General features: G+C 42.8%; 1 protein-coding gene across 2 annotated transcripts in view; it reads right to left on the bottom strand.

The window, feature by feature from the left end:
* Positions 1-14,735, bottom strand: part of ATP11B (ATPase phospholipid transporting 11B (putative)) — a 178,029-nt gene that overhangs the window by 93,959 nt on the left and 69,335 nt on the right. For both annotated transcript variants that reach the window (XM_075861675.1, XM_075861674.1), the window contains exons 13-14: positions 13,536-13,694; positions 8,707-8,882 (exon numbers count right to left, since the gene is read on the bottom strand). In XM_075861675.1, coding sequence (XP_075717790.1) covers positions 8,707-8,882; positions 13,536-13,694 — 335 coding nt within the window. The remainder of the gene's footprint in view (positions 1-8,706; positions 8,883-13,535; positions 13,695-14,735) is intronic.

Below are 14,735 nucleotides of genomic sequence, written 5' to 3'. Positions count from 1 at the left end.
AATTCAGTTAGTTATGCAATGTCAGTGTGCACCTTTGCACAGGCTATTTAAACACTACATAGTACAAATTTCCTTCACTATTTTACCTAACTGCAACAAATACAGAATATGATCTCCAGTCCAGTTAAATTTGTATTATGTAAGCTTATGGTTTCATCCACATGTAGTGGAAGAAGGTTAGATACATTTAATTTATAGTAAGATATCTTAGAAAACTTTTTAAGTATATTAGTTTCAGAAAATAGGGAAGATTCTGGGTGGGTAAGAGACAGAATTCAAAAGTAGGATATAGAACGGCACTCCAAAATGAGGTGCAGCTAGTGGCTTCCCAACCCAGTAAATGTATTTGAAAGACTCCGCACACTTTGAAATGCAAATATCATGGATTTATTGATGCTTTTTTTTTTGGGCAAGTCAGAGTAAAAGGTACTCATCGTAAAATCTATTTCTCGTTGAATTCCATGGGGACAGCACCAGAGGTATATGCTCCTGACACAAGAGGGCGACACTAGGACGAAAGTCTTGGCTGCGCCGGGTTAGGCCATACCCTTCCCAAAGACACTGTCTAATTAACTTTGGACATATTTGTGTTCATTTTTCCTTCTGCTTTTGTACACAGTGCCAGATAAGCACTAAACAGAACTACAGGTCTCGAGCCTAGAACAAACCATGAAAAAAAAAAAAAAGGAGGGTGGAATCTTTTTCCCCCAATGGATTTAATGATAAAAGGATTTTGAAGAGAGTACAAAAATCTTTTTTTCACGTTAATCACCCCACCATGGGATGTTCTAAAGCAGTCCGAAAAAGGCGGGAAAAAATGAAATTAAAATTACAGCCATGAGACCCACCTAAAACATAGCTGCCTGCAACAGTCTACGATCCAGTCTGGCATTAGCAGAGGCCAAAGAATGAATTTGGTAAAACATAGTAAAAGCATGCACAGGAGCCCAGGTAGCAGTCTTGCGGAACTGCGCAACTGAAGATTGACCACCCAGGAGGCGGCAATAGCCCTTATAGAATGGGAAGTAACCAGAAGGGGAGAAACATTACACTTGGACCGATAAGTTTCTAAAATCACAGACCGGATCCAACACGTAATAGTAGCCTTGGATGTTGTCACCCCTTGCGTGGCCTTTCATAAATAACCAAAAAACGAACACCATAGCAGCCAGGAAAATACATCCACATTCGGTAGAAAAGACTGAACAGGTCAGAACACCACCTTATTCTTATGGATGACAGAAAAAGTTGTCTTGCAGGACAAGGCAGCTAGTTCCGAAACCCGCCTGATGGAGGTGATAGCCACCAGAAATGCTACCTTCCAGTTAAGGAGACTACGTGAAAGGTCTCTCTAAGGTTTTTTAAGGGGTTACCTGAAGAGCGGAGAACGAAATTAAGATCACAAGGTTAAAATGGGGTATCTGAAAGGAAGGACCGCCTAAGATACCACCTGGAAGAAAAAAAAAAAAAGATCTTCACCGGAGAATGAAAAACCAAAAAGTTCTCTGAAAAATAATTGACAGCAGAAATCGGACCTCTGAGGGAAGATAAGCAAGGTTACTGTTGAAAGCCTGATTGCAGGAAGGACAGGACTCTAGGTGGGGAACAAATTGAAAGGATAAAAATTATTGCATAAACACCATAGAAAATATACCTTCCACATACAGTGGTACACGTTTGTTGACTGAGGTGTTCTGGACCTCAACAGCCTAGATGACTGGCTCAGAGAAACCCAGAGCCCTCAGGTCCTCAGCTTCAAAAGGCACACTGGTAAATTAATTTAAGAGAAAATGCAGTGGTAAATAGCAGATCCTAGGAAAGGAGGTCGGGAAAAAGTTGAAGACGCCATGGCGTGTCCGCAAGACAGTAGATTAGATCTGCATACCAGGACCAGCGAGACCAGAATGAAGTTACAAGAATCAAGGGAACGCCCTCCCTCAATTCTCTTGAGCACTCTGGGCAAGAGTGGATGTGTAGGAAAGAAATACAGGGAAGAGAACTCTCTCCATGGAGTAACCAGCGCATTGACTGCAGTGGCCTTGGGCTTCCGTTCTATAGTGACGTAGGTCAGATCCCTATAGTTGAGATGGGATGCAAAGTGATCCACATCTGGGTAGCCACACCTCTGGCACAGTTGATGAAATACCCTTGGGTGAAGAGACCACTCTCCTGAGTCTAGTCCCTTGGCATAGAAAATCTGCGGCTTAATTGTCCACCCATGGTATGTGGACAGCGGACAGTGCTGTAATACATTGAACGCCTAAGGTAGGATTCGAGAAGCTTCCACCATAGTCATCTGACTCTTTGTGCCGCCCTGGTAGTTTAAATAAGCAACCGCTGTGGAGTTGTTCGTCTGGATGCTGAGCGGCCCGATCCTGAAGAAGTCACCAGTGGTAAGTACTAGGAAGATTGGCAACAGGTGTATCTGCTAGGACATTTCTTTCTGTGACCAAATTCCCTTAACGGTGTGAGTACTGAAAACTGCACCCGCCCCCTCCCGAAAGACTAGCATTGAGATGACCTGGCACTGGAGGGGAGGAGAAAACCGACCCATGTAAATTGTTGGTTAGGCCGGCCATCATTGCAACTCCAGACGCACAAGCAAAACGGATAAAGAAGTATCCTGGCAAAGAAGAGTCACCTCGGTTAGAATGGAGGCAAACTTCACACTAGGACTGCAAGTGTCTTTCTACCGGTGGTTGAGTATCATTCCCATAAATTCCAAGCTCTGAGTTGGGCCAATGAGGATGTTTCTTCGTTGTTGATCCATCGGAGCCTTCTCAAAGTGTCCAGAGAGATCTGAAGACTGTGAAGATTGTCCTCTTTGGAGGGTGCCATCACAAACGGGTCGTCCAGGTAAGGGATGACGGCGACTTCACTGGGGCGAAGAAACACAATAATAGTCGCCAGGGCCTTGGTGAAGGCCCAAGGAGACGTGGTAAACCCAAAAAGGAAAGTAATAAAGTAGGAATGTCAAGAGCCCACTGTGAAACGAAAGAAACATTGGGGAGTTCTTGCGATGTGGAAATGGAGGTATGCTTCACAAATATCAATGGAAGAGAGGAATTCTCCATTTTTCAGCGATGCGACGACCAACCTTAAGCATTCCATGTAAAAGCGTCAAACGTGAACGGAGCAGTTAGACATCCTGAAGTCCAGGATCAGGATTGGATGAAGAGACCCGTCCTTCTTGGGAACTTTATTTCAAGTAGAACCCTTCAAATCACTCCAGGAGAAGAACTGGGACAATAACTTTCCGGAGGAGAATGGAATAAATTGGCTCGCAAAAAGAAAAAACTTGATTCGGGGCGCGAGACAGAGAAGAATCATCCAGGAGAAAACTTTAAACAACATCTTCTATCCCGTAGACACTACCTCCCGAACCTAAGAGTCATCCACATAAGCAAGCCAGATCTTCTGAAAGGAAAGAAGCTATCCCCCACGAGTCAGGGTCTCTGGTGCCTGTGCTTGAAAGATAGTAGTCATTCGTCTGGTAGATCCCTACTGTCTGGTCTGAAAGAAAATTACCTACACAAGTAGACATTAGAAAAGGGGCAAACGGAGCGACCAGAAAGAAGGCAGCGTGCAGGAAGGGCAGTTCTGAGGTAAAAAGAGAGCGGTTATCGCCTATAGAGTCAGAAATAATATAATTCTGACGTTTACCAAAAAGTCTGCCACCGACGGATGGAAGGCCAACCAGGTCAACCCTTGATCCGTTGCCCAAGCTCTCAGCGAAACAGAGTACCGGACGACAATAGAAACATCGAAGAATGGACAACCTGGGAAGCAAATTCATTTAACTTCTGCTGCGTCGCTCCCGATAGGATGCTGCGATGCAGCTGCTTCCCCCACACATTACTCACCCATGCAGATGCAAAAGCTGATCGCAGAGTGAAAACTGAAGCCACAAAAATACGTCCCTTAGGGCATGAGCAAAAGACATCACCCATTCAGGGGTGCCATATCCTCAGAGGAAAAAGCGATCTGGGGAGCCTTGGACTACAAGCACTGCGGGCAGAATGGGGTACGCTGGCCACGAACAAACCTTATATCACAACCGCCACAGGCCTAAAAAGCAGACTTGCTGTATAGGCTGAATGGTAACATCCTCGAAAGGAGAAGAAATGAAAAAAGTTGAAAAATAAACAAACCGTAGAAAAAATAACCTGAACGCCTGGAGAAGCACAAACAACAACAACAAAAATACAGCCTAAAGGCTGGCCTACCAGACCATTAACCCCTTGGCGACATGCTAGGTACTATTACTTTGCTGTCGCAAAGGGGAAGTATGGAGCGCGCTCATGGGCTGAGCGCACTCCATACTCGGTGGGTGACGGCTGTGTTAGACAGCCGACACCTCACTCCAGCGGGCGGAATCAAAGTTTACTTTCCCATTTTTCCCCTAAAGTCATGTTAAAAACAATAAAAGTTAACATAACTGGTATTGCCGCGTCCGTTTTAAAGCCCGAACTATCAGAATATAGCATTGTTTAACCCGCTCGGTGAACGGCGTAAAAAAAGAATTATAAAACACGCAAATTGCTGTTTTTTGGTCACCTTAAAGTGATAAAAAAGTTGCATAAAACGATATGGGTGAAAACGACAGCTATGTCGACGAAGAATTAAAAAAGTTATGGCTTTTGGAAGGCGGGGAGGAAAAAACGAAAATGAAAAAACTCAAATTGGCCGTGTCTCCAAGGGGTTAAAGAGGATTTGTCACTAATTTAGTAATGCCCTCTCCTAGCTAATCTAATAGGCGCTGTCACATTAATAATGCTAGTGAAAATTGTGTCCCAAAACATTTATTTCAAAAGTTATAAAAAAAAAACTAAATATGCAAATGAGCCTATACTTGAAAAATGGGCGTCAACAGCAGCGATTCTCCTGAGGTGGAGCTACCTCACAGCCTCTGACGCTGTCCTATCAACATGTAGCCGTTTCACACAGTGTAAGAGACTAAAGCTGGAGGGAAGGGGGATCTTTAAACAACCATATTTCGGGCTGTGGACCACCTAGAACAGTCTGGTGGCATGTGAAAGAGGAGATGCTAATCTTTCATATGACACCAGGATCACAGTTCTAGCGGTGAAACAATCGGAGATATCACCAGTTGAAAACAGTCGGGAATGGAAGCAGTGTACTATATGATCACGCGGTGTTGCTGGACAGGGAAGGGGGAGAAGCTGTATGCTGATTGGACATTACACTGCCCAGAGAGTCACCTCCTATTTGGCCTATTATAGCCAAATTAGCATATTTAGAAAAATGCTCACATCTTTGCAAATAATAAATGTTTTTTAAAACAAATCACACTGTAGTTATCAGCAGCAAAGCGCCTATTACATTAGTTAGGGGATAGGGAAATAGTAAACTGGTGACAGATCTTCTTTAAAGCGGCGTATCTGTAGATGAAGACAAGAGAAGGAGGGAACCAGAAAATTAGTTGCAATCCTCAAGTCAATTTTGAAAATGGAGCTGGTCAGGAGACCTAAAACAAATGCGGCCTAAGCCACACAAGCCGAGGGCAAGATTAGAAAGCCAGGCTCGAGATGCCCTTGGAAAAAAAAAATCACTTCCTACTAAAAAAAAAAAAACACAAAAAAAAACATCCCCTACTTCCAGCATTTCCCCAGACAGCAGAATAAACAGAGGGGGAATGGGAACATACTTCGGCTACATGCACACGACCGTTTACTTTTTTTTTTTTTTTAACGTGGTTAACCTTTTTTTTTTTCTAAACTGATTCATTTCTATGGCCCCATGCACACTACCGTGTTTTTCATGGATCCGCGTGGGGGCCATGGGACCGGGCCGCAAAACCAAGCAGGTCCTTTACCTCTCGGTATTTGCAGCTCGGTTTCGCCCATTCAAGTTAAACATATGGTACATACGGAGGACACACTGATGACACAAGGACCGCAAGAAACGGACAACGAATCCGTTGTTTACGGGACGCAAAATACAAATGGTCGTGTGCATTTAGCCTTACCCTCAGAATTCTTTGCGTGCACATAGGTCCCCTCCTCGGCAACCTCGACATATGGAGGGGTACTGGCACTCCGTCTGAGGAAGCAGAAAATATAAGTTAGGTGATCGGTGGAGAGGGAGAAAACCAACACCCGCAGATGGTTGACATAGACTGTAAGTGTATGTTCACGCTGAGTTTTTTTGCAGGCAGATTTTGACCTGTCTGCACGGTCTTTGCCGCAACGATCGTGGCGTTTCTCGGCCGCGGCCATTGAATGCCACGGGCGAAAAACACTTTCTCTGCCTCCCATTGAGGTTAATAGGAGGTCAGACACGGAAACCCCTAAAGAAAGGGCATGTCTTTTTCCCACCAGCGTTCTCTCCCGCTCGCAGGAAAAAAAAGTTTTGTGCCGCAGTTTCCACGGCACGAAAACTGTGTGAACAGAGCCTAAACATGCTGAAAACCCACCTGCAGATAAGCAAATAAATAAAACAAAAAAAAATATATAGCAGCAGACTACGGTATTCATCCTGTCAAAACAACGGAACCCTTGCACAACGGAGACAAATGGAAACCATTGGCGCCAGATCCGTCACCAATGAAATCAATGGTGATGGAAACGGAAACATATGGTTTCAGTTTGTGTCCGTTAGGGCTCCGTTCCGACGGAAAATTGGAACGGAGCCCTGACGCAGATGTGAACGAAGCCTAAGAGGTATGTGAAGAGCATCTGAAAACAAGAAGCCCAGCTGATTACTTGGCCTGCTGCATGCTACTTTTTTTTTTTAGATACACTTATTATATATTTTAACCTTGTGAGTATGATTAAAACGTTTCTAAATTTGAAACAACTATCCTGCAGTGCTGCTCCACATACCCTTGATCTCTCATAAGGTCCTATTATATATATTTGGGATTGGAGATCGTGTAGAAATACAAGTCTCGTCGAAACCACAGAAAGCAACCCCTGTAAAAGGTGGACGCCTAGTCATGGATGGAGTCCTGATCTGAAAAACTTATCTTAGGAGACTGGATGGTTTTGTGCTAACACAGGCTGTCAGAGCGGTAAAGTACACATTATAGTTGTTGCTTTATAGGTACTTTGGACTAAACCGGTCTTTACCTGCTTCAGCCTGGGGTGTCTATGCTCCTTTGGAATACTAAATTTAAAGAGGCTCTGTCACCACATTATAAGTGATATTTAGAAAAACAATCTATTTTCACCAAGTTATGAGCGATTTTAGCTTTACGCTATTGACTTTCTTAATGCCCAACTGGGCATGTTTTAACTTTTGACCAAGTGGGCGTTGTACAGAGGAGTGTATGACGCTGACCAATCAGCATCATACACTTCTCTCCATTCATGTACTCAACACATAGTGATCCTGCGTTTTTCACCATGTGCTGTCACATACTCATGCATTAACATTACTGAAGTGTCTTGACAATGAATAGATATCACCTCCAGCCAGGACGGGATGTCTATTCACAATTCCGACACTTAGGTAACGTTTGTGTGTGACTTACAGCACCAGCCCCGGGCCGTCTTTCCATCCCCGCTGTAGCTGGTGCCACCACCACCTGCAGATAGCAACCCCCCCCACCTGAACAGACTCAAGTAGCGGAATCCCCGGTGTCCGATCATACTGGCCGGGGATTTCGCTTCTAGAAAGAGCCCCGGACGTTACTGTCCATTTGGAAAGTGACGTTAGTGGCTCTCTCTAGGAATGGAATCCCCGGCCGACACTCTGGCCCGGGGATTCCGCTACTGGAGAAGCCCCTGGTGTCACTATTCATATATGGACAATGACGTCAGCGGCTCTCTCTAGGAGCAGAATCCCCGGTGTCAGATCGCTCTGGGGGTGGCGCTATTTAAAGAGGGTGTAGTGCTATCTACAGGGGATGCTATATACAGGGGATGTGTGACTATCTACATGGGTACTGTAGCATTGTATTGATACAATCGACAGGGAACACTGGCGCTATCTACATGGGCACTGTGTGTGGCACTACGTTGGCATTATCTAGAGGGAGAACTGTGGCACTATATGCAGTGGGCACTGGCACGATCTATGTGGGTAATGTGGCACTATCTACAGTGGTATTGCGTCGCTATCTACATGGGCACTGTGGTGTTTTCAAGGGGCTGGGACAAAAAAACCCTAACGAATAAAATTCATCCATTGTTTTTTATTTTTAATATTCATGAAAAACGGATGACAATGCCGGTTAAAAACGGTTAGAAGGCTGGGAAATGGATTCAAATTTTGAGACACATTGATGCAAAACAGTCATGGAAAACTGACAGTTGATTCGTTGTGGACTGCAATTTTTTTCACGGTCGTGCGTTTATATAGCCCTGTTCACTTTCCCCTCACAGCGATCCAGGAGGATTAATTGTTACAGAGCTGTACAGTGTGTGTGTTTTTTCTTACATTTTTTGTGATTTGTCTGCTCATAATAAAAATGAGAAACCCTGAATTAAACTAATCTAGAAATGAAAGCCTCATAAGTCTTGTAAAAAAAAAAAACAAAGTAAAAATAGTTGTGATATTCAAAGCGGTTCCAAAGATATCATCGTTTAAAGAAGTGCATACCAAAGATGGAAAATTTGACCTGGACACAGGGGCATCAATGACCCTTGGTCATAAAAGGGTTAAAATGGCTAAAAAAAACAAAAAAAAAAAAAACCTGCGATCCCGGTCACATCAAACTACTATGGCAGGACAGGTACTCACCTTCTGGAGGCTTCAACTAATGCTTTTTCATCAGGTGATGATGCATAATACTCCAGCTGTGAGGATATTCCATTGGAGAACCGTAGCCCATCTACACAAACATCTGGCTGCTCATGACTTATATGTACCGTGTGGCACAGAGAGACTGCTTTGAAGAAAATTTCTTCTTCTGCACTCTGATAAATATAAAAAAAACCATTTTTTTTATTTGTATATGTATGTATATCTAAGATTTTTAAGATCAAAGCTAAGTAAAAACTATCTTTAAAAGGCAGAGGTTAAAAAAAAAAAATCATTATTCACTAAAAAGATAAGCATTAAAGAAAAAGTAGCCAATTAAAAAGACTATTTTATTGCACTGCTTAAATACCAGTAACAATCTGCAGAAGCAATACAAATGACCAAGTCTTGTCTGCAGGACAGTACCTATTAGCAGACTGCAAGCTGACATTTATAGCAGTCTGTACACTTTTCATTGCTGCACAATACTGGCTGTCGTAAAATTACTGTCTGTTAAAAGGCGTATAGGTTATTATAGGACTGTTTCAGCAGCTAAAGAAATGGTTTACGATCAACTAAACCTGCTACACATTACTATTATAGTAGGCTTGCTACTATGAGCCTCTTCAAATTTTATTAGGGAATTTCAAAGGGTAAAGTTTCACATTAACTCTCAGGCTAAAATAAAAAAAACAAACAAAGAGGACAGTGTATAGCCATCGTAATATGATGTTCAAAAAAAATTTCTGCAATAGGTTTAAATGGAAAAGTTTGTGCCTTTTTTATTTTTTATTTTTTTTGCAGCGTGCATCTAAACTCATATTAAATAAGATTGTATTTCATCTTAAAGGGGTTATCCGGGGACCAAAAATTGGTCAGTGACTTTAGGGGTTTCCTATCGCTGGAGTCCCCGAGAAGAGCATGAGCTGATGCTCTGCCCGGGGACACCAGCACTTTTGCCAATGTCACTGTCCATATATGGACAGTGATGTCGGCAGCAGTACGGGAGTCCCTGAACAGAGCATCAGCTGGTGCTCTGCTCGGGAACTCCAGCTATATATAGGAAACCCCTGAAGTCACTGACCAAATGTCAGGAGCAGTGCTGGAGTCCCGAGCAAAGCGCTAGATGATGCTCTGATCAGGGACTCCAGCAATAGGCAATGTGACAGCCCCTTGCGGTCATGCCATTGATCACACGCCGACATGAATAGCATAGGAAGCATGTCCTCACGTGGGGTCGTGTCATCAGTATTAGAAAAGCTCCAGGACTTCCGGGAACAGTTCACCGGGTTTGAACGGCACCATTTAGTACCGAATTTTTAATTAAGGTATATTCGTAAGTAACTTCTTTTTACATAAAAATATGAATGCAAAGCGATTTTTGTTCGCCGGATAACCCCTTTAAGACGTGTTCAAAAGAGAAGAGGGGCTGTAATACATGCAAGCTGCAGAAGAAAAACCGCCAATTGCAGAAATTTATTTATTTTCCACAAAATACATGAAATGTTAAATACTTTTGTGTCAAAAAAAGACAAAAATATAATAGTTATGATACCTTTATTGGCTAACCATAAAAGTTCTATATGTGGCTTTCAGAGCACACAGGCTCCTTCTTCAGACAGTTTACAAATGAATGACTTAGAAAAAAGCACAACATTTAGATGGTACACAAAAGACTATTCGTACATGAGGTGATACATCATTAAAGAGGCTCTGTCACCAGATTTTGCAGCCCCTATCTGCTATTGCAGCAGATAGGCGCTGCAATGTAGATTACAGTAACGTTTTTATTTTTTAAAAACGAGCATTTTTGGCCAAGTTATGACCATTTTCGTATTTATGCAAATGAGGCTTGCAAAAGTACAACTGGGCGTGTTGAAAAGTAAAAGTACAACTGGGCGTGTATTATGTGCGTACATCGGGCGTGTTTACTACTTTTACTAGCTGGGCGTTGTGTATAGAAGTGTCATCCACTTCTCTTCACAACGCCCAGCTTCTGGCAGTGCAGCACTGTGACGTCACTCACAGGTCCTGCATCGTGTCGGCACCAGAGGCTACAGATGATTCTGCAGCAGCATCGGCGTTTGCAGGTAAGTCGATGTAGCTACTTACCTGCAAATGCTGATGCTGCTGCAGAATCAAGTGTAGCCTCTGGTGCCGACACGATGCAGGACCTGTGAGTGACGTCACAGTGCTGCACTGCCAGAAGCTGGGCGTTCTGAAGAGAAGTGGATGATACTTCTCGTCAGAGCGCCCAGCTAGTAAAAGTATTAAAAACGCCCCGATGTACGCACATAATACACGCCCAGTTGTACTTTAGAAAGCCTCATTTGCATAACTACAAAAATGGTCATAACTTGGCCAAAAATGCTCGTTTTTTAAAAATAAAAACGTTACTGTAATCTACATTGCAGCGCCTATCTGCTGCAATAGCAGATAGGGGCTGCAAAATCTGGTGACAGAGCCTCTTTAAGATAAGCCGGGGTCTGTTGTCTCCTTGCATACAAACAGCCACCAAACCTAAGGAATCTCCTGGTCAGAAGTGCCCTCTTATCACCATCAGTGACTGCCACTTTTTCTTGCAACAATAGAAAATGCAAGACCTGTACCAACATCTTATCATCAAACACCATCCACATACCAAACACACAGCAGGACTATAAAATCACTGGCACGTTCTCCTGTACATCCTCCAATGTAGTGTACATGATCCTGTGTACAAGGTGCATCAATAAAGGAATCCACATTGGAGAAACAATACAAAAACTACAAACCAGGATGAATCTTCACAGACATACAATAAAACAGGAGGTGGATACACCCGTGGGAAAACACTTCTCTGTACCTGATCACAGTTTGGCAGATTTAAAGGTCCGAATTCTGAAGGGCCATTTTAAAAACAACAGAGAAAGAAAAATTTGGGAATTCAAGATGATGATAAAATTCCAGTTATTGACACAAGGCCTCAATCTAACACCAGGATTTATGAGCCACTACATGGACACACTGTCACATCCCCCATCAGACTGACTCCAGATGCCTTTAGGGTATGTTCACACGAGGGCGTCCGTAACGGCTGAAATTACGGGGATGTTTCAGCCTGAAAACATCCCCGTAATTTCAGCCGTAACGGCATGTGCAGGCGCTTGAACGCCGCGTCCATTAGGGACGTAATTGACGCTGCTATTCATTGGAGTCAATGAATAACGGCTCCAATTACCGCCGAATAAGTGACAGGTCACTTCTTTGACGCGGGCGTCTATTTACGCGCCGTCATTTGACAGCGGCGCGTAAATTACGCCTCGTGTGAACAGACAAACGTCTGCCCATTGCTTTCAATGGGCAGATGTTTGTCAGCGCTATTGAGGTGCTATTTTCGGACGTAATTCGGGGCAAAAACGCCCGAATTACGTCCGTAATTGGTGCGTGTGAACATACCCTAACTCCTAAGTCATCACCCCTATAACCTCAGTTTTATTGCCCCGGCTTATCTTAATGATGTATCGATCACCTCATGTACTAATTGTCTTTGTGTAACATCTAAACGTTGTGCTTTTTTCTAAGTCATTCATTTGTAAACTGCCTGAAGAAGGGGCCTCTGTGCTCTGAAAGCCGCATATAGAACTTTTATGGTTAGCCAATAAAGATATCATACCTGTTATACTTTTGTCTTTTTTGACACAAAAGTATTTAACATTTCAGATTGTCTCCGGCTAACACAGTACTACACTATTTTTTACTGTATTCCACAAAATACATATAATGCAAAAAAATTAAAATATGCAAAAGGTGTCAATCAACCTTTCAACCGTTGCAGCTAGATTCACACCACATTTTTTGCATCCAGTTGAAAGGTCCCGGTTTATTTTTCGGTCAAATTTTATATCGAACGTTACTGGACAAAAAGATAATGCAAACTCCTCTTTTCTGTCCTGTTGAAGAACAGTATCCAGACTGATCCTGTTTTTAGTACAATAGAAGTCAATGGCAACAAGATGCAACATAATAGACATCCTGTTTAGTATTTCGTAGATTAAGACAGGTATATCAAATGCCAGTTTTATTAAATTCCCACATATGTCCGCAACAGCATGAAAGTGAAAATGTCAAGCAACAGGCGTTCAAAAGACGGATTCTTACTTAAACTTGTAGAAAGAAGACAAATTGACATTTTTAACCATGACAGAATCAAGACCTATGGGTCCTTTAATGGATCATTTAAAAAAACAAAAAACACAAAAGACTAAGTTTTAACAGGATGCTTAAACATAGCGTGAACCTAGCCAAACCATATAATCTTGTAACCCTATCAACCATATATCCACTATACAGTTCAAGTACCCATTGCGGTTTCTACCAGGCGCTAACACTTAGGGCTTGTCCACACAACGGAATTGCTGCATATTTTCCCTGCGGAATAGAGTTTAGAAAATACGCAGCAGAATACAGTAGCAGCAAAGTGGGTGCGATTTAACAAATCTCATCCACACGCTGCATAAAATATCAGACCAGAAATTAACCTGCGGTGCGTATTTTTTGTACCAGCATGTAAATTCCTGCTGCGGAAAGTGAACTGAATTGCTGCGTTTTTTCAGTGGAGAGATCACCATCTCCCAACATTGAAAAAGAAAACGCAGCAAAAACCGCACCATTTTCTGCAGTAAAAAACACAGGAAATGGTGCGGTTTTTCCGCAACGGAATGTCTGCTAGTTTTAACGGAAATTCTGCAGAAATTTTCTGCAGCAATTCCGTTATGTGTGGACAAGCCCTGTATGTAATGACTGCACAGTGAAAGCGTATGGCATAGTCTCAAACATGTTAGTCTTACCAAGCTTGTAGAGGCTCCATCAACAAAATCTACGGTCACTCCTTCTGGAACGAGTTTCCCATTGATCTCTTGGTATTTAATTCCATTTACTGAACATTCTCTAAACTGCATTTCATTTTCTGTCAATGTGCCCGTTTTGTCTGTAAATACATATTCTACCTGTGAAGGAAAAAAAATTTATTACCAAGATAAGGTTTCCTTTTTTTTAAAAAAATATAAAAAATAAAAATTAATCACAAAAACGTATTTATAGTACTCCAACAGTTAAATTGAAAATACAGTTCAGTGAATGAAAAAAGTACTGACACGGTTATGGTTATGACAAAAAATAACTAATCTTTCAAAGTACTACACATCAAAATTATAGTGGGAGGATTCTGCCCCACTAGACCGATTCAAATAGGAAGACAGAATCAGCTAATCAAGTGGTTTCCACTAGGGATCCTACAAGCGAAAAGAAGTACAAAAATAATAAGATATGTATAAAATGTATCTTCTCCTGTGTCATGTGTCACAGAACCCACTGCTCGGCATGGATACTTCTTAGGGTCTGTTCACATAAGTGTTGCTTTCCGTTGAGGGGTTCCGTCTATGCTTTTAGTCGGGGAAACCCCCTCAACGGGAAGGCAAGTTGAAATCTTTAGCTTGCAACACCATTGATCTCAATGGTGACGGAAACTTTGCTAATGGTTTTCATTTGTCACCGTGACAGGGTTCCGTTGTTTTGACGGAATCAATAGTGCAGTCGGCAAAACCCCTCAACGGAAAGCAATGCTGATGTGAACACAGCCTTATACTTCAAAGGGTGGGACATTAGGCAGCAAGTCGACATTCAGTTATTAAAGTTGATGTGTTGGAAGAAGAAAAATAGGCAAGTATTAGTATAGGCTCTGCTCCGGGACTCTGTGGAATCTCCTGACATCGATGTCTATATATGGACACACGATGTCTGGGGCTTCTCCAGAGCCGGAGTCCTGGGCAGAGGGCTAGCATAGGCTCTGCTCCGGGACTGTGGAATCCCCTGACTCCAGCTCTGGGGTTGCCCCGGATAGCTCTGTCCATATATGAACAGTAATGTTAGTAGCAGAGCTGGAATCCCAGGCAGATTTCTAGAATATATGGACACTGATGTCAATGGCTTCCCCAGAGTTCCGGAGCAGACTATACTGATGCCCCGCTCTGGGACACCGGCTCTGGGGT

The sequence above is a fragment of the Rhinoderma darwinii genome, chromosome 4 (assembly GCF_050947455.1).
Source record: "Rhinoderma darwinii isolate aRhiDar2 chromosome 4, aRhiDar2.hap1, whole genome shotgun sequence".
In the NCBI taxonomy this organism is placed as follows: Eukaryota; Metazoa; Chordata; class Amphibia; order Anura; family Rhinodermatidae; genus Rhinoderma; species Rhinoderma darwinii.
This window is presented reverse-complemented; position numbering and strand designations above follow the sequence as displayed.